Below are 17,327 nucleotides of genomic sequence, written 5' to 3' on the forward strand. Positions count from 1 at the left end.
TAAAAAAAATAGAGAAAAATAGAGAAAAATGTTATATTTGTTGCGAGGTGTATTTGTGTTGTTTTAATTAAAAAAAAAATAAAACGAAAAACACAAAAATAATAAAATAATAAAAAAAAACTAAAAATAAGAAGATTTAAAATTAAAAAATTCTCTTTAAACGCAAAAATTTTGTTTATTTTATTTTCTATTTTTTTTTTGCAAATATACCTATATTAATATAATTAATTTGTTATATTGTTTCCACATTGTGCAAAAAATTTATGAAAAATGTAATAAAATTTAAAAAGAAAAAAAAAAATATGTGAAGAAGAAAATTTTATACAATATAAATTTAAAAATTATTATTAATTAAGATTTTGATGGTGTCTGCATTAAAGTAAGGAAGAGAAAATTATATGTAAAAACAAAATAAAAAAAAACAAAACCTGTGCAATTTTGTTGGAAAATTTCTCGAGATAAAATTTTTAATTTATAGGGGGAGAAATCAGAGACCAATTATAAAATTGTATAGTGTTTAAATTTAAAATACAAGGTAAAACAAGGTAACGAACGAAGTTTAATCCAAATAACCCCAGCTTCCATATTGTGTATCAAGAAAAACAAACAAAAATAAATTAAAATAAAATTATTTTATACCCTTATTACCCCAAAAAAATATATACGGTTATTATGCAAATGTATACATAATTCAAATAGATATACCATATTTCACATATGTATACTTATATGTGTTTTAAAGACTCCATAAATAATTTTTGCAAGAAAATATAAAGGAAGAAAACAAAAACAACATACAAAAAAAATTTTAATGTTTTGAATATTAGCCTTAATTTTTGTTAAAGTAAATTTTTTGCAACAAAAAAAAAAACCTCACAAATTTTGCTAGATAGTGGTTGATTTCCAAAAAGTATTAAGTACGCGGTTATATGTACATACAAATTTACATATATTTACTTAATATAAGATGATTGCCCATTATATTGGAAATTTCGATAAAATTGAATAATTGCAAAAAAACTTGTTTAGGTAGCAATATCGGAAAATGGACACAAGAAATAAGAAAAGCAAACAAATACATATAATGTGTACATAAATGATCTTCCAATATTTCCCTTAAATTACTGCCCACCCCATTTAATTTCAATTAATTCATTATATATTTTATTTTATGGTCTAATTACTTCTTACAATATTAAGTTGCTTAATTTCTTGAAAATTATTAACAATAATTTTAAATCTTAAAATTTTATGAAAAAATTAGGTGTGTGTACATACATATTAAACATATTAAGGGATGTAACGTGTAATTTTGTTACATACATATATTAACATTTCTAATAATTATCTCAATGAAAAAGAAACCCTTGTCGATTCTTGTATAGTGACCTGGATGAGATAACTAGATAGATACCTAAATAAACTAAGTATGTGTAGTAAGTTTATCTACTTAAAACTAGATTATTAAATTGTACTTACCAACCAACATGTTGTTGTTTTTGTGTCATAATTGTAAAACTAACTGGAGCTCTTTGAGAAAAATTGTAAAAGTTTGAGGCTCTTAGATTTTAGATTAAATAAATGATTAAATAAAAAAGAATTGTGATTTATTTTTTGGTTTAAGAAAATTATAAATGAAATTATAATTCATTATAATTTTTATATTGCATGTATTGGATGTAATTATATAATTATGGCATAGAAAAATATACATACATACATATATTATGTATAATTTCTTGTAATAGGTATGTTCTCTAAACATAAAACAACTAAATTTGTAGGTATTTACTTAATGTGTAAATTATTATGTACTTACTTATGTTATTCGATATAAAAATTAAATCAAATTTCTTGCTTTTTATTTTTTTTTTTTTGAGTAAGACTTCGTGAAACTTAGACTTATATACGTACTTTTAGAAAGATAGACTTTTTTTCAGTAAGATGGGTTTCTAGTTTTAAAAATGTAGGTAACCCACAAATTCAGTTTGGATTTTTATGTAGGTAGGCTATTTTGTCTAAATTAAGTAGGTACCTACCTACCTTAATATTAATTTTCTTTCTAGCGGGAGGAAGGGGGGGAGGAGGGCGGGTTATTCTACTTGCTTGTTTTAAAAAAATTTAGTCGAATCGATTTCCCAAAATAAAATTTACGTATACAAATTGTTTTTTTTTAATTGATTGCATGTATAGGTACTTGTGCTTTTATTTTTTAATGTTTTTAATATAATTTTTACTAGCTTTTAGTGTATATTACTAAAGCAGATATTATTAAATTGCTAGAACTAAAACAACTATACCATGATATGGTAATTTTTTGATTGGCTAAGTATGTAAAGTAATCTGTACTTACATATACAGATAGTAGTGAGATATTTTTAATAAAATTTTAAGATTCTTAGATGAAAGAAAATTTCGATAGATATTCTTATGTAACATTTTAAATCTTTAACAGAAGACCTTGTAGCAGATTAGCAATCTTTAAACTTTACTTGTATGAATGTCGAAAAATATCCTGTACATTGGATTCGTAGTAATTATAACAACATGAGATTATTATTATACTGCAATTTTTAGGGTTGTCAGGTACGATAGTAGGTCTGCCTGGGATAAAACCTGCAAAAATCTTAAAAAGAGAAACAATCATGAAATTTCTCTCAAAAAGAAAAAGAAAATCTGATTTAAAGAAAAAATAAACCAGACAGAAAACTTTTAAAAACTTTATAGATATGCGATAAACGTCAAATTTCAAAGTATTTATCAAACGTAAAAAAATATATTTTTTAGAATTTTATTATATTTTATAGAACCAAAAATTTTGGTTTTGGATTATAAATGTTTGAAAGTTAGAAAAAACCATTTGCTATTTTGGTTATTTTATTTTATTTTTGATGGAAAAGTTTTGAAAAAAAGTTATTGTTGATGATAATTTTTTTTTAAAATAAAACCTTCGGCTATAATTAAGGAAAACATATGTTTCGACAGCTATAAGATTTGAAAAGTTTTTAGAACACTAAATTTTACTTTACAAAACTTGAACTTTAAACATTGAGAAAATGAAAACGTCATCATTTTCTCTCATTTTTGTTCAAAAAGTATTATCCCAGACAGTTTGCATGCAAAAACTTTATAAAGTTTATAAAAGTTTATAAGTTAAGAAAGTTAAAGAAAATCTAGCATAAGTATAAAAATACTTAAAGTATACATTTTTTGTCATTAAACTCTAGATTTACGAATTTTTTTTTTTTGGAATTTTGAAATATGTATATATGCAAAAGTACGTATTTTTTCCCTATCAAACTATAGATGTGCGTATTTGTTTTAGAAATTTTAATATCACTTGAATGTCCCAAATGTGAAAAAAATTGTTGCAATTTATTTTTGCTAAAGATAAGCGTCTAATGCTGACTATACGAGGTTTTTCTTAATTATTAAGAGATTTTCTTTATACAACATATATAAATATCTTTATAAAATATATATATATATGTTGTATAAAGATATATATATATAACTGCAAAAAATTGAGCATAAATCAATTTTGTTTCTATTGACATAGCAAAAGTGGGTTGCAGTGAAAATTTCTAATATTTTTTGCTTAATTTTTCTAATTTTGTTTTGAAATATTTTGATTATTTTTTACTTATTTTATAAGGTATTCGTTAAAGAAATAAGAATTTTTAAAATTTATTTCTGCCAGTATTAGGAATCCTTAAATTTCGACCCTGTTTCTATTACTGACGTGTGCTTCTATAACTACTGATAAATGTCAGTAATACGTCAAAAATCTGTATTTTTTTATATGTCGTCATATTTAAAACATTTAAATTTTTGTCTTATTATTTATTTAATCAAAATTGTACTTGAATTTTCTTTCTAATGTCCAAATTCTGACACTAAGTATTCATGTCAGTTACGTTCATTGCAGTTATTTTAGCTTTAAAAGCTGTTGTTAGTAACAAGTTCTAAAAAAGATCAGTATTATGTACAAAATTATGTCAGTATATAAAAATTAAAAAAGGTTTGCTCTCATTACGTAGCATATATATGTAAATAGTCGTTGTTAAAACAGAAAGCAGTTAAATATCCAACAGTTTTTGAATGGACACAAGACAATCCATATGATCTCTTATAAATTCTTGTGAAATGATACATCATATTTTAAGTATTATTTGTAAGAATACATTTGTAGTAAATGTTACTTATCATACTTTATAAAAAATGATGTAATTTCAAATTGGATTTTTATAAATATTTTTTTAAAAATTTTTATTCATTGTTGCATATTAAAACTACTTGTGAAAGTAACAATCTTTAGTAATAACAAGTTCAAGTCATTTGAATTTCCCTTTAATTTAATATAAAATAGGTTTTTTTTTTGTTTGAATTGTAATTTTATCCAATTTTAATTTTTTTTTAAAATATGAAATATCCGTAAAAATCTAAATTATTATTCCATTTTTATTAAATATTATCATTGTAACATTTTAAACCATTATTCATTTATAGTATATAGATTACAGCATATGAAATTACATTGTCAGTATTAGGAACACAAACTGTCAGGAATAGACACAAACATTTGCGCATAGGTCAATGTTAGGAACATTTTTTTTCTTTTCATTTTTTATCGAAAAATCATAAATTAAAATATATTTTGATTAAATAATTTTATAAAAAACATTATTCTTAATTATCTAAATTATTCAAAAAATCGGGACCACGATAGATTATTGTGCCCTACACATAAAATATCTCACGTCAAAGTTGAATTCGTTGCGTCGTATGTCAGTATTAGAGACTTTTCAAATACAATGTCCGAAAGATTTATTTACAGTATTGTTTCACACGTTTAGATGAGAGACATCGCCTCACGTTGAAAAATATGGAATGAAAAATTCTCGTTCTTCACGTGCAAGGAATTTTATAAGTATGTTCTTGAAACAACGAATTAATAAAAAAAAATTAATATCAAGCGAAAAATATGATTAAAATTTTTTGAAAAATTTCTAATAGAAATACAATGAATGAATGCATCTAAAAAATTTTTGTTTTGTTTTTTTATTTTATAGTAATAAAAACATATACAGTAATAAATAAGTCGTACATAGTATGTAACTTTATTTTTAGCAATAAAAATAACTTAATAACTTTATTGTTTTGGGTTATAAATGGTGGCAGTCAAGTTTGAACTTTAGTATTTTTTCTGATAATCGTTCCCACATTAAATCCTCTGTATTTGTTAAGGACGGAAATTTTTTGAGGGATGTTGATCCCTATGTTCATCACCCACTCAAACCCAATGTAATTGAAGCCGCCACCGAGACGTGCAATGATTCCGGTTTCAGTTTATTAGGTCTTCTAATACAGAAGTTATTAAAGCTCTTAAAATTTCGATAGATGGTTGTGTAGTTTTGTAGGAGAGTTAACCCCATTTCACCTTATCATGTTCGAACATATGCACCTTCTCTGTCATTTTTAACGATAAAGACAATTTAGCGTTGGAGCAGTAGTAAAGAATTTCTATGAAGTTAATTCCGTGGCCAGAAATAGATGATATCATTGTTAAGTCTTTTATGCAGTGTAATAAAATATATGCTTTCAAATAAAGTTAGTTGACAACGACTTTACCACTTCTGCATCACAGTAGGAAAATTAGTGTGCTTTTATTTATCTGCTATAAATACAATATGGAAGGCATAAGTAATTGAAGTTATATAATACAGAAGATAAATTCAAAATGTAATAATATTTTTTTTTTCATTTTTAGGAAAGAATAAATCTTAAATTTTACGATATTTTTGAAACTTGGATTACTCAATGTTATTTCTCCTTTTTTTGTTGTTAATGCATAATTGTAAATAATTTTACTTCAAAAAAATGTTTTATCAATGCTCTTATTCAATTTATTTGGTTTTAATTTTATATACAATTTTTTAATTATAATATAAAAAAATCATAAGGAGAAAATATTATAAAAATTAATTAAATTTACAATATGGGCGCAACAATGGGTAAAAACGGTGGGAACATATTGGATTCATTACCATCGACACAGGTATTTTTTATTGTTACATATTATATGTACGTATGTTTAATATATTTTTTATTGTTTAATATATATTATATTATAGGGAACATTACATATTGTAATGCTGGGATTAGATTCAGCTGGTAAAACAACAGCATTGTATAGACTTAAATTTGATCAATATTTAAATACAGTACCAACAATTGGTTTTAATTGTGAAAAAATTCGTGGTACTGTGGGTAAAGCAAAGGGCGTACAATTTTTGGTATGGGATGTTGGTGGACAAGAAAAGCTTCGTCCATTATGGCGTAGTTATACAAGGTAAGATATATTTTTTTTCCGTAAACCGAAAAATGTATAGTTCATTGTAGTTCAACGAGTAGTAAAAAGTTTTCAGACCTTTGTTTACCCGTATGAATACTCATAACAGTTTAAAATAAATTGTGCATTTTGATGTATAATAGGTATATAAGAGGGTTTAGAAAAGGGTCCTGTGAAATATCTATTCTTTTATGCTTAGTTCATCGCATACCGTGTCTCTAATTTTGGAGACATTACGTTCTATTGATTTAATAGCTTTGTGATAGAGTATCGAAATAGCCTTTATTACTATGTTATATAGCGAGTATTATATTTTCATCAGTATATTATCGAATCATTTCTATCAAACGAATTGTTTTTATGAATTCTTTTTGAATGTGACTTTATTTTTTAGAGCTTAAATTAGTAATTGTTTGCTTAGTTTTTTAGATCTTAAATTAAATCAATTTTTGTTACTGCTTAAAAAATGTTTGGTTCCAATTTATGCACTAAGTATCCGATTTTTTCTGTACTTAAAAATATTGTTCTTATAACGTTGTAACTGCATACGAAGCCACATATATCATATATAACAGCAAAATAGGTGCGCTTAATTTTTAATATTTGAGAGAATAATATTCAAAACTTAAGGAAAACGTGGTCCACTTGATTTATTTGTTGTATATATTTATGTTAAATGAACTGCCAATGTTTTAGTTTTTTAAAATTTCAAGTAAAGGATGACTTCCATATTGTAAAAAAAAAAACAGTTTTTAAACCGTTTTTAGACAACCTTTAAACTTGAGCTTTAAAGGTTTCTTACTGGATTGCCAAAATGGTGTTTGTATAATGCAAATGAACTGCCAATGTTTTAGTTTTTTAAAATTTCAAGTAAAGGATGACTTCCATATTGTAAAAAAAAAAACAGTTTTTAAACCGTTTTTAGACAACCTTTAAACTTGAGCTTTAAAGGTTTCTTACTGGATTGCCAAAATGGTGTTTGTATAATGCTTAAAAATTTAACAAACAGAAAAATTTGAACGATTACAATTAACGATATTCAGTGGCAGCACCGCTTAAACAAAATTTATAAAACGTATCGGAAAATTTTTCGAGACGCTCTTAGCTTTTTTCTGTGTATTCAAAACGGTTTCCAAGCGGTTGCAATTTGGAACTTACTATGTAATTTAAAACTTTTGAAATACAATATGAAGCATTTTATTTTCATTTTATTTCATTATATTTAGATGTACGGATGGTATAGTTTTCGTAATCGATTCAGTGGACGTTGAAAGAATGGAAGAAGCTAAAATGGAGTTAATGCGTACAGCAAAGTGTCCTGATAATCAGGTATGAAAATAAAAATACATTTACAAGTAATAGCCACAATTGTATAAATTTAAAAACCTTTTTTTTGTTATTTAATTTTATTGTTTGTTTTTTTAGGGTGTTCCAGTTTTAATATTAGCGAATAAGCAAGATTTACCTGGTGCTCGTGAGCCAAAAGAATTGGAAAAATTATTAAGCTTACATGAGTTGTCAACAACATATGTAGGTTATCAAAATAGTTTTACACATTCAATATCAATTAGTCCATCATCGAATAACCCATCTGGTTTATCGCAACAGCAACAAACACAACAGCAACAACAGCAGCAACAAACATCAGATCAAACATCGATAAAAACAAACAATTCATCGCAAAATATTAATACAGCAGCCACAACACCAATTGGTAGTTGTGGTAGTAATATATCAACTAATAATTTTGGTAGCTCAAATAAAACAAATTCTTCTTTGAAACAACAACAACAGCAACACCAACAACAACGAGATGATTTAAAAACGACAATAACATCGAATAATAAAAATCAATTAAATAAATCAATATCAACAGAAATAAAAAGTGATTTAATAACATCAGTTACTGACCAACATCATCATCATCAACAACAGCAACAATTGCAACAACAGCAACAACAACAAATATTAACACAAGAATCTAAAAGTGATTTTAAACATTTTAATTTAGTAAGCTCGAATTCAAATATAAATAATAGCAGTAGCAGTAGCAATTATCAAAATTTTAAAGGATGGTATATACAACCAGCGTGTGCAATCACCGGTGAAGGTTTACAAGAAGGTTTAGATGCATTATACGATATGATAACAAAAAAACGAAAAATGAATAAAATTAATAAAAAGAAACGGTAAAATAGAGTTTAATCCTTTTTTTTTTATTTTTAAGAAAAAAAGGAGCGTGTAAAAAAGACTATGCAATCTGCATATGTATATATATATATATATTTTATGTATATATATATGTGTATAGTATCTACATATTATACTTTTTAAATAAAATATATAATTAAAAAATAAATTATAAAATTGGGAAAAAATCAAAAGTTATAAAATTAAGTTAAAAAAAAAATATTTTTATAACATTTTGGAATCCGTCAAAATTTTTTATCGAAATACATATATTTCTCTAAAAAAACAAAAAATCAACTCAATTCATAAGTAATAGATGAATTTCTATATTAATAATGAAAAAAGAATCAGTAAATTAATTTTTTGAATAAAATGAAAAAATTTCAGCTTATTCCCCAGAACAAAAGCTAAATAATAAAAATTAGAACTTATGGGGGCATAGATACATAGCTGGATTTACATACATACCTATAAAAAGTAAATTTTAATGTGTTGCAGTTTAAAATTTAAAATCAATTATGTAATTAAAAATAAATTTAGTGCACATATGAATTAAAATTTAAAAGATTATGTATAATTTAAATTTATTATTTTTTTACAGAAAAATTTTATGTTTCGAAATTTGCCAAATCTTTTCAATTTAGATATTAACATCTTTATCTATTGATTTATTTATTGGTTATATTGTAAATCTTTATCTATTGGTTATATTTAAAATTAATACTTAAAAAATATTTTTATATTTGTATAACGAAAATATTTTATAAATAACATTCGTAACTTATTTGTTAATTTATTAATTTAAATGAATTTTTATTAATTTAGATTAATTAAAATGAAATTTTTATAATTTTTATTAAACAATTATTATATTTTGGTGTTGAATTATGAAGCCTTACAATTTCCGTTACAAACAAAAAAATTGCTTTAAATTTAATTTTAAATGCATATTGATTTTTCCTCTCTGAAAATCAAATCAACGTTGAAGGATTTTGAATAAAATTTAATAGCTTAAATTTGAAAAAAAAAGATTTTTAAAATATTCAAAAATAAATATCTTAATGTACAGAAAACAAACGGGATTTCAAATACTATTGTTTCAAATTCTTATTGAAAAAAAATCCTCTTATTGACGGATTCTAGAATAAAGTAAAAGAAATAAATTATAAATCAAGTGGGCGCAAATAAAAAACAAATAATAATTAAATCGAATTTATATTGCAATTTTATGCTTGTTTTTGTTGCTTATTCTTAAAACCAATTTTTAAAAAGAGTAGCTCAAACGTACAATTTTTATATATTTTATTGTTTTTATAAATATAATTTGTTATTAAAAAAACAGTCAAAAAGAAAAAAAGAAAAAAAAAGAGAAATCAAACAAAAATTAAATTAAGTATTAATTTTTACTAAAAATTAAATAAATTTTTATTAAATTTAATAAGTTATCGAAATATTAAAGTACTTCCATTAATTTTAATAAGGGCAAAAAAATTTATTTTTTTTTACACATTCTTCACAAACATTTTTCATTTGATTATGTTATATGACGGTGTTATATTTAAAAAAAATAAACAAAATAGTGAATGCTTTTTAAAATGTTGGCTAATTGATATAGGTATATTGAATTTTAAACAAAATTCTATAAGGTTTTTTTAAACATAAAAAAGTCAAAAATTTGATAATAATATGTTTATTACAAAACTCAGTAATTTTTATTTATACTTTTAATTAAGTATAAAAATGTTAATTGTAAATTTAAAATTGGAAAATAGTACTTTTCAGATACTTACAAATGTATTTATCGTAATCTAATGTAGTTATCGTAACATTTTTTTCGTAATTGATAAAAAAATTTATTTTTCGATTTATTTTAATAATTTGTATTTGTATAGTTAAGTGACGTTTTTAAATAAATATTCGCTACATATTTATTACAAATCATCGGAATAATTTCAAAATTTATGAGATATTATACGGAATCAATTTTTTTTTTTTCAAGTTAACTTATAATTTAATTAAAATCTTTAAAATTAAAAAAATTATTATTGTATATTTAATGGAATTCCGCAACTTTATTAAAGGAAATTTGCATGTTAATGATATTTTCATAGAAAAACAAATAAAAAAAATCTAGAACAGTGCCTTAGTAGAACAAAAAAAAAGAGATAAGCGTCACAATTTAAAACATTAACATATATATATTACGTAAATATCTTTATGGATCTATACAAGAGTGTAAGATAAAATAAATTTTCAAATGAAATTTAGTAGAATTTTCATCATTAATATTTTATTTTTTTTTAATTTCTATTGTGTTGTTCAATTAAATTCGTTAGATGTAGTAGTAGCAAACTAGTTGAATTAACCTAAACGGCTTAAAATTTTAAAATACGGTTTATATATATGTATTTATGTATATATATAAATACATAAATTTGTAAAAAAATATATAAATTTATATTGTAAAATTATATAAATACATAAATATATAAATTTATATTGTTAATCATGAAACATTTTATTATATTAAATAAATGATTAATAAAATTAATTATTTATAGCTGCGACCTCATGAACATTTAGGTATTCAGTATTATAATTTAAAATGGAGTACTGAATTATTAATTTTCTACACATTTATTTTTAATGTAAAGATGAAATAAATATTTGTAACCAAATTGTAAAATTATGCCTTTTTATAATTTAGTTAAATAAAAATTGAATTATAAATAAATTTTAAAATTTTTAAGAAGTTTTTTAGAATTCGTAAATAATTTCATTCGAAATACAACGATTGATAACATAGGCATTCTGTAATTTATTTTTGAGAATAATTATATTAAAAAAAATAACTGAGCTTTTTATTAACCTTATTTTAAATTTTGCAATATTAAATTAATTTTATACGTTTTTTAACGAAAACAGTTATAATTTATTTTGTTCCGCTGATGAATTTAATATTTTGAACTCAAACTTGATAGTCTTTTTTTTATTAAGTTATCAAACTTGGTAAATTTTTTAGTATTGCAAAAGGAATAACAATAATAGTAATGGTTTGGAATTTATAAAAAGGTTTAATTTTCAAAAGAAATATTTTAATAAGGCTATTTAATGTATAAATTTAACAAATAGTAGATTGTCGTTTTTGGATTTAAGTAGTACTATATTGTATCTGTGATCCATATTGTAGAACAAAAAATTTGTACAATGTAGCTATTCAAATTGCTAGAAACGAGTTTATTCAAACTTAAAAATTGCGGAAACGAGTTTATTCGCTGTTTGCTTTCTTACGAGTTTTAACTACTCAGTTAGAAAGTAAACAGTGTATTGAAAAAATTGAGCTGTAGTAAAACTTTTTTTATAGCACTTTGGATGTCACGGAAACTTTTTGAGTAGTCCATATTATAAAATAATATGCGGTTTTTTAATTATATCCCAAAGCGGAAAAATCAACTGCAAAGAATTCAATATGTGAAATTATATAAAATTCTCTGATTAAGTGGTTTTAATAATTCATTTACTAACGACATTTTGCAATTATGAATTTGAATTCAAAATTTAGAATTGATGGAATTGAAATTTTATCTTACTTCGTGTACTGTAAGAATAAAGAAGAATAAATTGTAGAACAGTTTCAAAATTCAATAAAAATTATACATATTATAAAAAAAAAGGTATTGGGAAAGCTATTAGTTTTTGCATACTAATTTTGCCTTATATTATAATAAAGAATATTTCAACTGAAATTTTCAATTGATGCGCGTTCTTAACATTAAAAAGAAAATTTCAATTATTATAGAAATTAATTAATATTTTTTTAAATATTAAATTTTTCATATTGGAAGATATCTTAAAATTTAAATCAAACAAAATTTAAATAATAAAATTTCTCGCATCTTCTAAAACTTCGAAAGAGGCTTTAAATTAAAAATTAGTTATTTATTTATTTATTTTTTTTCTTTTTTAAGTCTTAATGATTTTGAATCAATGAGAAAGAAGAAAATTGTATTTTGTAAAAATGTATTTCTCTTTTTTTTTCTTGTTTTTATTTTAACTTAATAATAATATGAGTGTTGTTTTTTCTTTTTGTGGAAAATATTTTTTTTTATATATAAACACAATGACTTCCAAAATGTATGAAATGTCATATTTAAAATAATATTTTGTTGCATTTACAATTTAGTTTATTGGTGAAATGTTAATCTGACTTCAAAATTGCAGTAATTTTGCAGTATTCCTACACAATTCAGGAATTACACCTCATAAGATAAATTATGTACGGGAAGAAAATCAGCTTTGATAACGAAATATATTAACAAAAATAAAAAGTATTTTATTCCGAATAAAAGGGAGTTTTCTTTTTATACACCAAAAAAAAATTATGTATTCATAATTAATTATCGTTAGAATTTTGAAGTCAGGGAAATTTTTTCAGAAATTATGTTAAAAACTGAGAGCACAATTTGTACATTTAAAAGGTCATGAAATTTTTTTTATTAAATTAATTAAATAATAAAAAATAAGAAATAAAAAAAAAATTAAAATTGATCGTAAGGAATAAATGTTTAAATTTGTTTTTTTTTTTTTGAGAAGTTCCATAATGAAATAAAAATAAAAGTGTGATTTAGCTAGAATATTATAAAATATATTTATAAATAATATAATTTTTTTTTCTTGTATTAAAAAGATTCTTTTTTGTATTTCATATCATATTGTATTATAAATTTACTATTAGAGAATTTAAAATTTCATATTTTATTACCATATTGTATCTTTAGCATAATATTTATTATTTAATTAAAAAATAGAAGTTTTTTTTAAATAAAATTTAATGTAAAACATTTTCAAAATGTTTATGACCACAATTTTGACTTTTCAATTAATTTTTTAAGTTTGAATTTAGTTACTGTTGTATTTTTAAGATATCAAAAAGAGATATGTATGTAAAAGAAAATATTTCTAACATAGTCCGTTAATAAATTTTGGGAAGCGCGAATTATGTGTAATATGAAGTTCGAGGATGATCGTATTAAATTAAAATACATTCTGATACTTTGAAATTACAGGTTTATATACATAATTCAGTTTACTAGAGTTGTAATTACTGAGTTTTGTAGTAATACTGCAATGTGGAAACGAGCAATATGGGTTTTCTTTCTCTCTCTGTAATAGAGTTTCATATTTAACACTTACATTTATATTGCTAAACAATTGGGCATTTTTGAGTTCCATTATATTGCACTTATGATGTTTTTATATTTGTATCACCTTAGAAATAATTTGCTGAATTCAGCAGATGCATGAATTCCTTAATAAAATTTTAATAACGCATCATATTTAAATTAAAAGTTTTAACTGCATAATATGGAATTGAATCAAGGCTTGAAAGAGGTTAAAATAACTATGATGAAGTTATACGTTTCATATTTCTGTAACAAAAAATTTGCATATTTTACAGCAAAAATAAGAATTTATGTTTCAAAGTTAATTTGAAACTTAGAACATTAATATTTCTTTTTGCCTCAACAATATAATTTAAATTTTATTATCTTGAGGAGAAAAAACAAAAAGTAATTTTGCTTTTGTAGGAAAAAAGTAAAATCAAATAAGATGAAGAATGACGATCTTACAAAAATTTTTATAAAATTTTTTGAAATCTTATTCTTTTTCTTCAGCAAGATATTCAAAGTTATAATTTTCAAGAACGTTTTTCCGCAAATCCATTTCTTTTATTTACAAACAGAATAATAACAACTTCAATTTAATACTAGAATTGCATTTAAAAAAAAATTAGCTAAAGTTTTGCAAAATTTTTTATTACTATGAAACAAACTATAAATTTTTGTAGTTGTCAATCAAAACGCAAAAAAGGCTTTCATAGCTTTGTAATTCTAACCATAAGCTTTTCAAAAATATGCAAAACCTTTCAGTCTTAAATTAAAGATGCTTACGCATGCTAGATTTTCAGAAGAACCAATACTTTTAGTACTTTTAAAGTTATCTCCGCTAAAAACTTAAATTTGATGTTTCTGATGTGGCCAAAAATTATTTAAGTCTTAAATACAATAGAAATGTAAGAGCATAACATCCACAATTAATTATTATAAAGGACAACCCTTCACTTATAAAGGACAACCCTTCAAACCGGTATAACATTTTGAAAATGTTCTATTAGTAATCTTAAAAGTTTTTATGAAAATATTTGGAAAAATTTTTTAATCAATTGTAATATTTTTGTTTTTATATAATATTGTTATATATTATATGATTTTATAAAAAAAAAATTGCTAAATCGCTATTATGATTACAATATAATGAATAACATGTTGTAGTAGAGAAATAAAAGAAATTTGAAATACGCAAAGAAAAGAAAAAATATTATAATAAGACTCAATAAATTTTTATTGTTAAATTATATGAAATCTAAAAACATTAATGATATTTCCTTAATTTCTAAATAATTTAATATAAATGATAAAATTTTAATGGTAATTATAAAATTAAAGATCGTTCATACTTTCAATATTTATTATGTTTGCTCTTTTTTTAATTAGTCATATAATTCTACCAGAAATATTCGGTCTTTTTTTGAGCATCGAATCACCAAGTGATAATGATAATAAGCTCGTAAGTATCCAATCCATGCAAATGATTCATGTACTTTTACGATAAATATCACTATCACTTAGTAATGCGATACTCAGAATGAGTCCAATTCTTTGATTTCAAAATTGCAGTAATAGAGCATGTACAATTCAATGCACAGTTCTGTTTTAACGTAATTGTATAAATTGCTTAATTGAATAACAATATATGTAGTGTGGGACTATGTCATCATTGTTTTTATCACTCACACTTTAATAAAAATGATACTTTTGGTGCTATCATTTGAAAAATAAATTGGCTAAAATAGTTGTCATTGTATATTGTAATTTTATACAAAAAAACCTGTCTCACCATTTAAAAAAATAAAGAAAATGAATGATGCAGCAGCTGTTTATCATTCACTCATTTTTTCTTTGGTGATATTAAATTTTTGTTTTTTACTCATTTTTCCGTTTATTAACTTTTTTTGTGACAATGATGATAGAGGAGTCAGTGTTATTACATTTTCAAAGTTACAGGTCGTTTTTTAAAATATTTATAGAAAATGATTTAATATAATCTGAAACAAAAATGAAAACTTCTTGATGAGAGACATATTATATTTTATTTTATATTTAATAATTAAGATACTTTTTATATTTAATAGTCATCTCTCAGAGTTACAGTAAAATAGTTATGATAAAAAGCTAAAAATATCTACAGAACCATAAAAATTCTAAATTGTAGTGATTTCAAACCCCATGAGCTTATAAATATTTTCTTAATTTAAGGTTTTGAAATGTAAATAAAAAAATTAAAATGCTGTGCCAATATTCAAGCACCAAGCATGGTTAATTTGACTTTGTTAACGTATCAATTTTCATTAAAAAATCTTGAATTCTAATAAATATGTTTATTCTGTTTTTGCTTTCAATATGTGCTGAATGTTTTGTATGAACGTATGAACGATGAATGTTAGAGAACTTAAATAATTTCAAATGAAATATTACGATTATTCGTAAATGTTGCGTTAATCAAGAATTGCGTTAATCCATAATTGCAATGTTAATTTTTTGTTGTGTCGAAATTGAACTATACGGCAATATCATTTTGCTTTTATAATATACCGGCTGATTGAGTAAAGAGTGCGATATTATATATCATTGTTTATGAGAGTACGATATTATATATCGTTGCTTGGTATTCCTAAAGTACATTAAATACAAAATCAAGTAATATAATGATTTCAAGCCTTTTATTAGCCCTTTCAAGAAATGTCCACTTGAAGCTTTTATCTTTTTCAGAAGGGAAGCTATAAGCGAAAAAAGTAGAAATTTCGTGAAAATTCGGTAAAATTCCTGTATCTCGGAAACCGTTGAGATTTGATAAACAAAGATATAATACACAGCCTAATCATGTATCTTTCTTTTTTTATTCACTTTCAAATCAGAATTGGCAGTGTTTTCTAATGGATATTTCGCTTTTCTAATAAAATTACTAATTTTTTGAATTAGATTTTCGCATTTTTTCTCAAATTATCGACTGAACGTTTCACTTTTCAAAACTAAGTGAATAAATTCAATGTATATAAAATTTATTCACTTGAATAACACTTCGAGTGAATAAATTTTGTATATATTTTAGAAAAAAACGGGGCGTACAATACCGAACAATTCTTTTCTCTCGAAAATTACATTATACGAAATATATAATAGTTACTCACTTTCTGGTTTGGTGAGTAAAGTAGCGAAATAGATAGTGTAAGCAATACTTAGTAATGATGTTGATTGCAGTATAAAGCAATGTGAAGAATAATTCGTCGGGAAATTTCTTCATACTTTTGTAGCTCAGTTGGTACAGCGTCTGCTTAGAAAGCGGTAGGTCACTGGTTCGAGTCAAGTTCGAGGAGAAAAATTTTTTAATTTTTCTGCCTTTATCTCGTTCCTTTGATTATGTCATCCATCTGTTCTACAGTTGTATGAAGAAATTTCCATTGATTTAATATTATTAATGTGCGGGTACATTACTTATTAACGTTGTACTAGTAATTTAGCGAGATAGACATTCAGGCCTATAATATTGTATTCTTTACTATGCACCCTGTGTATATTAGTATATAAAACGTCAAAAACGAATTAGAGAACGTCGGTTTTAAATTATAAAACCGTTGTGGTGACCATGTGATTTGTTTTTGCTAGGA

The 17,327-nt window shown here is 23.3% G+C and overlaps 1 protein-coding gene across 4 annotated transcripts; it reads left to right on the plus strand.

Annotated features, from left to right (window-relative positions):
• On the plus strand, positions 1-9,217 carry LOC129606281 (ADP-ribosylation factor-like protein 4A). 4 transcript variants are annotated; one of them, XM_055516536.1, is made up of 6 exons: positions 1-379; positions 479-545; positions 5,771-6,058; positions 6,135-6,352; positions 7,579-7,681; positions 7,778-9,217. In XM_055516536.1, the coding sequence occupies exons 3-6, from the start codon at positions 5,999-6,001 to the stop codon at positions 8,543-8,545; spliced, it is 1,149 nt and encodes a 382-aa protein (XP_055372511.1). In that variant the 5' UTR covers positions 1-379; positions 479-545; positions 5,771-5,998; the 3' UTR covers positions 8,546-9,217. The 4 variants fall into 4 exon arrangements, with proteins under 4 accessions (XP_055372511.1, XP_055372494.1, XP_055372501.1 ...); XM_055516519.1 differs by having other exon boundaries at positions 1-545; XM_055516526.1 differs by having other exon boundaries at positions 1-535.
• The last annotated feature ends 8,110 nt before the right edge of the window (positions 9,218-17,327 follow it).

Source organism: Condylostylus longicornis, unplaced genomic scaffold, assembly GCF_029603195.1.
Source record: "Condylostylus longicornis isolate FDR11 unplaced genomic scaffold, ASM2960319v2 ptg000003l, whole genome shotgun sequence".
Lineage (NCBI taxonomy): Eukaryota > Metazoa > Arthropoda > Insecta > Diptera > Dolichopodidae > Condylostylus > Condylostylus longicornis.